Source organism: Buceros rhinoceros, unplaced genomic scaffold (assembly GCF_000710305.1).
Source record: "Buceros rhinoceros silvestris isolate BGI_N320 unplaced genomic scaffold, ASM71030v1 scaffold36888, whole genome shotgun sequence".
Taxonomy (NCBI): Eukaryota; Metazoa; Chordata; class Aves; order Bucerotiformes; family Bucerotidae; genus Buceros; species Buceros rhinoceros.
Window position 1 is genome coordinate 11,477 of NW_010428155.1, and position 11,874 is coordinate 23,350.

General features: G+C 44.1%; 1 protein-coding gene across 1 annotated transcript in view; it reads right to left on the reverse strand.

Moving 5' to 3' along the window:
- The window catches only part of LOC104498755 (unconventional myosin-X-like), a gene marked incomplete at both ends in the record, with an annotated part of 21,344 nt that extends 9,577 nt beyond the window's left edge, over positions 1-11,767 (reverse strand). Inside the window, 4 exons of the mRNA XM_010142172.1 lie at positions 560-1,318; positions 2,833-2,872; positions 7,053-7,358; positions 11,661-11,767. Coding sequence (XP_010140474.1) covers positions 560-1,318; positions 2,833-2,872; positions 7,053-7,358; positions 11,661-11,767 — 1,212 coding nt within the window. The remainder of the gene's footprint in view (positions 1-559; positions 1,319-2,832; positions 2,873-7,052; positions 7,359-11,660) is intronic.
- Positions 11,768-11,874: the final 107 nt, after the last annotated feature.

Consider the following 11,874-nt stretch of genomic DNA (forward strand, 5'->3'; position numbering starts at 1 on the left):
AGAAGGTCCAGCAGTTGTGTGCACCGGGACCCAGCCTGGATCAGCACAGTAATTTCTTCTAGCCTTAGAATAGCTTAACTTGCACAATGCACGACAATAAACCCTTGACTCTGAACAGTAACAGGACTAGAACAAAAGAAGTTTTAGTGATGGCAGCAAATCAAACCCCAGCCTTTCCTATTTCCTCCTGTGATTGTCCACTGGAAGCCCAGGCAACTTCTGTGAAACCTCTCTAAGGTAGAAGATACACCTATAAGATACTGGTTGCCTGCTTTCAGTCTTCTGAAGAGTTACCTTACTATATGGTGATGGAAACAATCTAAAATAGCCTAGATACACACGTGCTAGCTAGTGCACGGGTAGACGCTACACAGTTACAAGCTCTCTGGCCTTCAGCCTACCTATGACTCTTCCCTTTTTTCAAGCTGATTCTTGATGTAAGAGAGAGTTATATATTAGTAACAACACCCAGAGCAAGCAGGCACACAGTAAGAAGGCAAGGGCGTCACAAATATCACATTAGTGATATGTCCAGAACGGTGAAGGGAGGGATTCTTACCGAGTCCAGGCTGGCACGGTTGGAGTCCAGGCTGGTACCATGGGAGTGTCTCAGACCTTCCTCACCGTTCAGAGGCTCAGCTGAGGCACTACCTGCATCTCCACAGCCATCGAACTCCTCATGGTCATAGTCAGACTCCACATCTTGGTGGGAAGTGTAAATTGGTTCTCCCACTTCTCCGCTGTTACTCCTCTGCTTATCTGAGACAGCGCTGTAAATGCTTTCTGCTGGGTCAGATAAAGCTCTCTGCTCCTTGGGGCTAGTGGTTTTTTCCACTTCCCTTTGGAGGAGTGAAAGGCTTGTGTTCACAACTCTGTCTGAGTAGTTATTGCTGTTTCTTGTGCTGTGCTGATTCAAGACCACCAAACTGGAAGCTGCCTGTCCTTCGTCATCAGCGTGAAAACCCTCATCCACTTCTTCTTCAGCCAGAGGTGCCACCAGGCTGCAGTCAATGTTGAGTGTTCCCTCACTAGAAAGTGAGCGCTCTAAGTTCTGCACGCTTTCATCCAGATTGCCAAAATCCAGCAGCTCCAAGAACTCCTGGGCAACCCTGGATGCTTCCTTTTCCAGCCTTTGGATCTCTTCTTCTCGCTGCCGATTGATTTCATTCCTGGTGTTTTCACAGATGATAGACATGTGATCCTCCTTCTGTTGCTGCAACTTCTCAATCTCTTTCTCCAGTCTTAAGATCTCCTCCATCTGACGTCTCTCCTCTTCTTGCAGGGGGATATCTACCTCCTCAGTCTTTACCGGTTCCACCTTAAAGAATATACATAATAGAGTTAAGCAGTTTCTTCAACCTGTATGTGTTCCTTGTCTGGACCTTTCACTCTTCCTATCTCCTATGCTTGCCTTGTACTTTCCATCTGCAAAAAGATGACTCTAAGCATCCTGCAATCACCCATGGTATAAAAGCTGAATGTAGAACCACTGGGTCTTCAGGTACCTCCTTTTCTCCTGACAGCCTACATCCTTTCTGAATCATACAAAGAAGCTCAGTGGGATCAGTGAACTTTCAGAAGAGCCTCTCTTTCTGCTCATGTTACAGCCATTTGTACACTATGATTTGGATAAAAGCATTCTGAAAATCCGTCCTCTCTTTTTTGACGATCCCAAATATACACAGGAGAAAAGGAGAATATGTACAGGACAAATATGTACAGGAGAAAGGAACTATATACAAATACATATGTGCAGAGCTTGCTTAAGAGCTGAAGATTTCTCAGAAAGTCATTAAAAGATTTGCATATTTCGTTGTTTCCTGAGTTGGGAGTCTGACCATCAGAACCTAGGTCTGGAAGGGATATTGGCAATGAAGCAGGACTGTATCCACTCCAACCCTACTCCACCAAAACTTGGAATTTCTTGGCATTCTTTAGCGTCGCTGGGTGGATGATGGTTGGCTGCTGCAGGCTGTCTTCCTCTACTCTCCACACTGTAGTAACAGGAAATTTCTAGCAAGTACACAGTAATTAGCAGACGGAAGATCCTGGCAACTTTCACTCACGTTAAACTATAAGATAAAGGCACCCTTCCCTTCATGGAGGATGTTGAAAACATACACACACAAGAAAAAAGCAAAAATAAATTTCAAAAGGATTTCATGTGCTTCCTGATAGGAGTATGACAACGCAGCCAACGAACTGGCCCATTTGAGCCTCGATCCCTGTTTTCTGTACAGTTACCCCGTTGCCTGTTCTCTACTTGACTCTTAATTGTCGACAAACACATTTCTATACTCTAATCTGTCATCTGCCCTGAACAGACCCGGATTTAAACTGGGGAAACAAATGGTTTGGGAAAAGACAAAAGAAGATACACAGCTGTTTTCACACACCTCAGGGTAGGTGGTCTGCTCTTTGATATCAAGTACCAACAATTATATCAGTTACAAGAGGTTTATTTTAGCCATGGTAGCAGCCGGCTGCACTCTTATTTTGGCTGTTACAGGCAACAATCCAGCAAAACAGACTGTGTCACAGTGTAGTTCATCACAAGGTCATGTAATAAGCTCATGCAGTAGAGGTAAAAAAAGATGCTGCATGTTCAATACCAACATTTTCAAACAGGACCTATGCAAGCTGGTATGTGAGCCTTGAAAATAACCCTACCTCTGCCAAAGACAAACACCTGCAGGTTTTGAGTGAACAAAGTCCATTTTTTATAAAGTGCTGCCACAATAACTGTATTAACTCCACCGAAGAGTCGGCAGTGAAGGACCCTTCCCGGATACCCAAGAGAAGACGCAGGGAAAGAATAACTGTGAAATTTACCTGAGCCACCTGGAGTAGCGCATTCAGTTGTTCCTTTTCTCTGCTAAAAAACAAGACATGATAGTCAGAGATAGACCCAGTTCTCCTGCATGAGGCTTTGAGAACTACATGGACACATCATCCAAGGATAAAATTAAAATAAGGTACCTGTTGCAAGACTGATTTAAAAGCTTTTGTAATTTAGCTAAAATCCAATTCTCTGTGGTTAGTATGACCTTTGCGGATACAACAGATTTTCCCCCACACTCAACTCTCAGATCAATCAGGAAATTGGATTAGTTGGAACACACTAGGAAGGACGTTGGAAATGGTGTCAGAAAGGCAGATCAGTTCAGCTCATGATGAATGTAAACAGAGTCTTCTGAAGTACCATACATCTGTGGCTGTTAAATGAGGTGGTACTTGCATAATTGACAGAGACCAGGAAACAGTTTGGTCTTTTTTCTTTTAAAAACAGAACAGAATTATTGCCATACCAGCATTGAATTTGTATTTCGTTTCGATTTTACTGTATTAAAGCCCTCCAAAAGTTACCAAATTTTTGCGCTTTGCTAGATGACTATGCTGAGGTCTTTCTATTCAGAAGACCTGGGTGCTCCAGCTTGCATAACTTCTCAGTGGCATGCAAAACCTAGTTACTAGTAAAGGCTGTAAGAGTCAGAGTTTGTTAGTAAACACGAGTAGAGGAAAAAAAGCCTATCCCATGGTGCTGCATCTCCACCCAGATCAAAAAGGTTGTACCTCAAGGGAAAGCTGTCACTGTAGCCATAGTAAGCATGCTACAAGCAACTGAACTAACAGACAGACAAAATGCCAGGGTTATGCTTAGGAAGCTGGGATAGGATGTGGCTGGATGGAAGAGTCTCCCTGTAGAAGCCACTGTGCAGCTAAATTCGGACTGGCAGTAGTAACTTTCAAAAGCTATAATTCAAACCCTAGGAGAACAGGAGGGCAACAATATTTATTTCCCAGGCTCTGCAGCTTTCCCCAGCCAAATTCTAAATCGCAGCTGCAAGTCAGAAAGTCCTTAAAGCTCTCACTCTTAAGCTCTCTCTCTCAAAAAAAAAAAAAAAAAAAAAAAAAAATTTTTTAAAAAAAAACCCCAAAAAACAAACCCCAAAACATTGAACAGAAAATGCATCGGGGGAAAGTTTATTCTTGAAAAAAAGAAATGTTTATAAATGCAAACCGACATAGACTAGATCCAGATGGTTCCAACTCTACTGAAAGATCTCCAACAGTAGTCATGAGTTAAACAACTGCCTTAAACGATGAGGGTTCAAGAAGCAGAGCCATTTAAAAAAACAAAACAAAACAACCATCACCTAGAATCTACACACTAATTCCCGCAACTGTTCCTCACATTGTTTAGACCTCAGCTATTTCTCGCTGCTTTCCATCCATCTCCAACTGATTCACACTCTTCCTGAAATGTGATACCTGAAACGAGGGACAGTACTCCAGCTGAAGCCTTACCAGTGCCAAGCAGAACAGAAGAATAATCACCCCCACATCTTACAGAAACAATCCTGTTTATAGACAGCATTTGCTGTCTCCTCTCACTCAGCATGACACTGGTGACTAATACCCAACTTAGCCTCCAGACCTTCTTCCTTGCTGTTGAAGTAGGCATTCCTCCTTCCTCCTCTGCATTTGATTATTCCTAACAGTAGATCTGTGTATGTCCGTATTGAAAGTTATCTTAAGTCTTCCAGACCATTTGACAAAATTATGTGAATTATAATCCTGTCTATCTATATACTTACAACTCTTCACCAGATGTTTTTACCTGTAAATTTAATAAGGATATTCATATTTCCTCATCCAACTTACTATGAAAACACTGCGCTAGTACCATATCCGCCACAGACCAAGGAAGAATCCCATTCAAGAGTTCTTTCCTATTTTACAAAAAACTGCTATAGTTTACTAATTAAAATGCGATCATACAGTGCAGTAAAAACATAAAACCTAGTCTTGCTTTACGTACTTTTCCCTAAATCGTATTCCTTAGAGTGTCTTAGAATACTGTCATATCAAAAGATATCAAAACATTTGCCTACCCTGCACCTACCCAAAAGTCAGGTTGTCTACCCTCTATGTCTCTTCCCTACCCACAAAGCATGTCATAAGCTATCACAGAAGGAAACAGGTAACTTTAATGCTTTTTATTCTTCAGAAATCCACACTGGCTCTTAACTCCTATGTCAAGCATTTACAACTGTGATTATTTGTTTCAGTATCTTCTTGAAATTGAGGTTAGGCTGACTGGTCCACAACTCTCTCATTCTTCCTTTTCCCATTTTAAAAGGGGCTCATTATGTCTGGAATTTTCCAGTTTTATGGAAGCTCCATTGCTATCCACGAAGGATGAGAAAAAGAACAGCTAACCTTTCAAACTGCTTCAGCTGGTTCTCAAAGTACCCAAACATTAATTTCACCAAGTCTGATGTTCTTCGTAACCTGATTTATCTGAGCATTCTCTAACGTTTCAACTCCCTGCTAGGTTCTGAATTCTTGCACATCTGTGCTTATTGCATTTAGTGTCCAACAGTTAATCCTTTTGGGGAAGACAAATAAGAATAGCATCAAATACCTCAGCTTTTTCCACATCACGATGTTTTCTTCCTGTTGAACAGTAGACCAAATTGCTCCATGTTTCCCTTTAATGAATAGTGTACGCAAAATAACTGCATGCCAACACTTAGTTTGTTATAGCTCAGGTTGCATCCTGGTCCTTCTAATTTTGTCTCTGCATGTGTGTTGGGTTTTTTTGCTTGTTTTCAGTAGATTAGCAGATTGACGATTTCTGTGGACTTCCACCTCACTTTTGAGGTCAAATGGAAGTTTAGGATTTAGCCAATTTGGTCTGCTAGTACCTTTTTGGCTACTCATTCTGAATGAAGCCGTTTGACATCAAGTAGGAAATGAATGCAAAATGAGCAGTTCACCTGATTCCTAGAAACACTGACTCTTCTTCACAGTTGTCCTGGTTTCAACACATCTTTCATGGGCTGGAAACTAAAGGGCATGTGCAGAAATGCACTAGAACGAATGAGCTAAATAGGTCCTTTCACCTAAAACCTGGTAGAGACAAGCTCTGCTTACTACAACGAGCACTTTAGACCTGAGAGGGCACCTGTCGCATTTGATATCTGCCAACTAGTTACTGACACTCTGAACTTGCACAGCTTCATGCTGCTGATAAGGCTGTGGATGAAAACAGATACACTGACAAAAGGGAGACTTCACTGCTGTTCAACAAATTCCTTGACCAAACTGTACATCATCGGTGTCACTGACTCCATGTCTTGTCCCAGCAGATACATCACCCTGTCGTCTCCAGCGAAACCGCAGGCAATCTCTTTTACTTGTGACATGCCTCTAACTTTAAAATTTTCTGATATTTGCCTCACACCTTAGTCCACCAAGAATCAACTTCCGGACAAGCATGTAACAAAAGCCTATAAAGAAATGTAACCAACTATTTACTTACATAATATATTTAGTAATCTTACGCTTCTTAAAACAAAGGATTATCAAGAGAGACCTCGTTTGGATAGAACGTAGGGAACCAGAGTGAATGCACTCTGTAAGTAAGTGACGCACGAGGTAGAGGATTCTCAACAGGTGTGCTGTTGCTGCTCACAGATTGCCTTTCTTTTTTGCATAAACTTTTCCTTTCCCCTCTTGGTCTCTTGACACATCCTCATCCCTGATGAGGGACACAAAGCAGCAGGAACAGGGAGAGCACACGTAGTGTCAGGAGTGTAAGAACTGCATCTTGCTCTCTGACACAGCTTACTGGGACACACCTAGGCACATGATATTGGTACCATCTCACACTCCTAATCCCTTCAGATTTTGGAAGACTGTGTAAAACTTCCCTTACCACTGCAAAGGCAATGAGAAAACTATGCATCTCTGCCCATTCAGTGAAACTGCCTCCTCTCATGTACATTCCAAAGCAGAAAAGCACTAAACAGAGGTAAAAATACATCAGAATTAGCTTTTCTAAACGAAGCAGAACACTCCATTTCCACATTGCTTTCCTGTTCTAAGCTGCCCACAGCTCACCCCAACTCTGACCCCCGGCACTGGGACACTGCCTCATGCAATTGCTGTTCCAGTGTTACCATCATGCCAGTACCCCAGACCCACTTTTACACCTCAGCAGGTTCAGCGCTAGGGAACTATGACTGCAAGATACCATCTTGTACCTTTCCTTCACCTCTTCCTCTTCCCGATTCCTCCTACGCTCCTCCTCTTCTTGCCATTGTCTTTTTTCTTCCTCTCTTCTGATCTGTTCTTCCTCTTCTTGCCTCCTTCTCTCCTCCACTTCCTGCTTCCGCCTGAGTTCCTGCTGCAGCAGGTGCTGGTGGAGGCTGCGAGCCAGGTGGCCACGCCAGTGCTTCTGCAGGGTGACTGCAGCGGCCTTCAGTCGCAGCAGGCTCTTCTTCCAGAAGTACGCGCGGTAGTTCTTTTGGATTATAACGACACTGGATAGCACCTTTTGATACTTCTTCCTAAAAACAGAACCAGACACTTAATGCACCATGAAGTAACACATGCTTTGCATTTCTCATGCCATGGCATATTGACCAATCTTACCACATGCAGAGAAAAATGAATTTGGAAAAATATTGCTCAGAAATGACACAGTTTCTGTTCCTCTACTGACACTACCCCTAAATCATATCCTCCTCACTGTTCTTGCTTCTATACTTGTGGTTTCTCTCTATAGGCACCTACTTTTCTGAAGACCCTCTGAGGATGAAGGATGGTATTTGGCACATTGAAAGAGAAGGTCCACTAACCTTCTTGGCCATCAATTTGTCTCCTTGCATTGCGCATACACACTATGCAATTAGCATAATCACTCAGTGTGGATTTATTATAATAAAAACATAGGAATTGCCTTACTATAGGAGAACAAAGTCCCACATCGCCCCATCTTTTAAGTGGCCAAAAGCAGATTATTCCAGAAAAGGCAGACACGGGGCAAAAATGGACCTGGTCATACTAATCTCGTATTGTTTGGGGGAAAACACAGTGATACAACAATACTGATTGCTGAATATAACATTGTTACAGGCTCCCCAAAACACATACTTATATTGCACAACATTTTGCTTAAGCAATAACAACAGCAAAACCAACTTTGCAGAATTTTAAAATCAAAAAACGTGGTAGAGCCCCAAAAGAGAAGAATCAGTATTTCTGTAGTCTAGTGAAGTTCTAGGTAAGTCAGTTCTCATTTTTGTATTATAGACTGTTTTTATCAAGGACCTGAAAAAAGTCACTGGTAGAAGTTTATACATGATACACAAACTGGGCAAATAATAAAAAAGTTACTATTACACAGTAATCTGGATCAATTTGTAAGCTAGATTCAAGCAAACATTAAACAATCCAAAAGAGCCAAACTTAAGGTCTTGTGTTGAAGAATCAAAGGCCAAACACACCTGATGTGGAACTATGTTAGGAAGCAGCAAGTCAGAAAAAGACTTTGGGGCCACAGGGATCATCAGGTGAAGGCAAACTTCCATCACAAAGCTATAGGAAAAACTAGTACTGGGATTCTTACACTTGCAAGCAGAAACACTGCATGCGGATTGCACTGTGGTGCATAGAAGGGGATTACTTTAAGCTGTGGTCAGTGTTAGCTCTTCCATTTCAAGAACAATGTGAGACCCTCAAGGGATTTCTGAGGAAGCAGGATTGGGACCAGAAATTCTGACCTACAGAAAGAGAGCACTTGCTGCAGGACCTTAAGAAAGAAGAGGAAAAGGAAAGGCTTGAACCCAGTTGAAGTACTCACAATTTTGGGGGGTGTTTCTAGATGTCCAACGGGGGACATAACAAGATTTAACTGACCTGAAGCTGAAGTCTTTTCAGGCTGGAAATAAGTGGACATTTTTTGAAGAAATTGAATATATTTAGGCATCTTAATATCATACTGTAGGGAAGTGATCATTAGTACCATTCCAATCAAAACCTTCCTCACTCTAAACCAGAATTTGCAGAGTGAAATTCTATGGGGCTGTTACACCAGATCTTGGGCCAGCAGGCTAAGAAATCCTGCGAGGTATTACAGTCCTAGAAAGCACGGTGGAAATAGCACAGTATTCTCACATATCCTTCCCACAGACCTTCTGCAACCTCGTGAGGAAAAGACACACCTCAAAATCCCTTTCCTGGCAATCAAACATCCTTCAAATGGCAACAGGGACCCATGCTGACAGCTTGCCACCTCCCTGCATATCAGAAATGTCAGCCTCGTCATGAAAATCAGGAGAAGGATGCTAATAGCAGTAGTGTGCAGAGGTCACACTCTTTTCCATAAGCATTAAGTCAAAGGGAGGAAGCACAGAGAAAAGAAGAGGAAAGGGAAGAGGTGATAAGAAGTGTGAGGTTTTAGATGAATTGCTCCTGGGCTGCAGTCCCCCCACCCCTGCTCTGTCCTCCCTGTGCCCTGCACATGGGGTGTGAACAGCTGCACACGCACCCTCTGCCCAGGCAGATATAAGTGCATCAAAAAGGGCATTCTGACTTTTATAAAATGCATCTGCCAGCAACTCTCTAAAGTGCAACATGTGCCAAGCCCTGCCCAGCTACAGGCCAGCTCTGCCTGCTAATCTGCCAGGCTGAAGTGCCCCCTCATTCCTCATGCCAAGCTTGCAGACACCCTTCGGCTGGAATTGCTGCACGCAGGCCGTGAATTTCATTGCCCTTGTTCAGCCTTCCACTCGCCCTCTTGCACTGGCCAAAGAAATTCAACCCACAGCCCATGCCAAGAAGTTGGGAGACATCCTGGCCATGTATCACAGGTGAAGGTTAGGTGGCTGCAAGGCTCCGATGCTGCATTTGGAATTCAATTAGTTATTCTGTAGATGAGCTGTTGTTAGCAGTGTTGCCTCCAAGGACTAAAGAACATGGGGCTATGGAATAATTTCCTGCTGTCTTCTTCCCCTAAGCAATTAGGTCCTGCAGAAGCCAGGGACTCAGCCAAATTTGTACAAGAATCCTGCAAGCCTGGGGACAGTTATGCGTATTTTAGCTGGTGAAGCTGTTGCCTGCTGTTGTAGATTAGCTACAAAAAATGGGGTCATTTGAATAGGCTTGATTTTCTTCTCACATTTTAGTGATCAGGCAGAGATACTAGGCTGCAGGGAATGAGAGCAAAGAAATTTTTCTCACCCTTAGGACTGGTTCTCCAGGCTCACAGAACAAGTTCACAAAGCTGGCAAAACCAGTAAAATCCTTCCTGTGGCACACGTACCCATCTTCACCAACCTACTTTGCATGAGACCAATTTTATTTAAATATACGTTTTCTTGCAAAACTAACAGAAACGGCATCAAGCCTAAGGCAGCGCAGAAGGGGACTCCTGACCTCTGCCCAACTCTGCACAGACCATTTCCACTTGCTCAGATGAGCTCCCTCTTGCTGGACCTTCTCCAATACAGGTGCAGTACAACTGGGAACTCTTACAAAAGTTTTCCAGTCTCGCTTCCTAGCTCGTTCCTCACTCCCTACTCTCCTCCCCTGCAAAGTCCAGTTACCTCCAGCTGCTTGTGAGGATTTCCACTTTGGCTGCAGGAGCACAGCGTGTTCTTCAAGATGAGACTTGGAAGAGCAATGTGTGGGCTGAGGAATTCAGATCTGTGGAGACTGGCGGACCACAAGATTTCTAGCCAAGAGGAACACTACTGCAACACCATCTCCATCACAGTCCTGCAGGGCAGCAGCTACCTTCACAGGAACTCAGAAAAGCAGTAATCCAGTTTGCGGGCAGTGATGTTTCCCAGAAAAATCAATTTTCCTGTGCTAATCCCTACCCCTCTCATCAAATGCTGGACACAAAATAAAACAGAGCAGAGGCCCTGACACAAAGAACTTGCAATCTCATATAAAACAATAGAGCTAGCTCATTTGCCTTCCTGGGGGGAAATAAATAAATGAATAAAAGCCCTGGAGACCGCATGGGTATTTTGCTGATATTCCACATTGGCGAAGAAGGGTACAGCCCTTGCACATATTTCCCAATGCAAAATGAGCTACCTGGTGTAACTGGAGCACTACGGAAGAGTGCCTGCTGGATCAGCTCTGCTGGCCAGGGATTTCACCTCCTCACATCCCTGACTGACAGGTGTCTGGAGCAGAGACCAGCCAGGAAAGAGCATCTTACTGGGATTAAGTGTGCATGCCACAGCCATTAAGGAGTCAGCTGTTACACTGGCTGGAGGGGCAGAGGAGGGGCGGTTTGTCTGCAGTTGGTTCTCCCAACTCTCCTCTGGTCAGGTGCAAAAGGGAGCGGCAAGAGATTACTGGTGCAAAGCTGGCCAAAAACCAATTCTGAAAATTAAAAGGAGAGGGAGATCACGAGGCAAACAGGCAGGGCGAGGAAAGCGGGTGAGCAAAGGCAGAGCTGCAAGTGAGGAAGAAGTGATTTGCAGGGGGAGCACAGAAAGGGAGTTGTCAGGCATAAAGGCAGGGACCCAAAGCATGGAGGGGGCCCAGCCAGGAGAGCCCTAAAAGCAAGGAAAATGTGTCATCAGAGGCAAGCAATGGGTTCTGAGGTCCCTGCAGAAGCTTGCTGAGCAGCGTTGAGGGAGAGTGCAAGCGTGCACAGAACTGGAGGTGGCAAAGGTGCAGAAAGGTTGCAACAGAAGTGATGCCAACAGGGAGGGCAGATACCACAACTCTCCCTTAGAATACAGAAGGGGAAGAAGGGAGGGATGCAAGCGGACTGGAGAGCAAAGCAGGGGGTCGGGGCAACCCAGGCACGAAAGCACAGGGATGGTGGGGCAGCCCCCAGCACTGACCTTGCCATGTAGCCCAAGACGTGGGCCCGGATGACTATAGCTGCTTTCCTCAACTCCTCTTCCCGATCCTTCTCCAGCTTCTGCTCAAGAGCTTCCTTCAGGAAAACCTGACGCCACGGGGAGGAGTTTCAATAAACACAAAGAGAGGAAAGAAGTCAGTCCCCAGGAGAGCCGGGAGATTTCATCCCCGGTGAGCGGCACAGAGCGCTCCGAG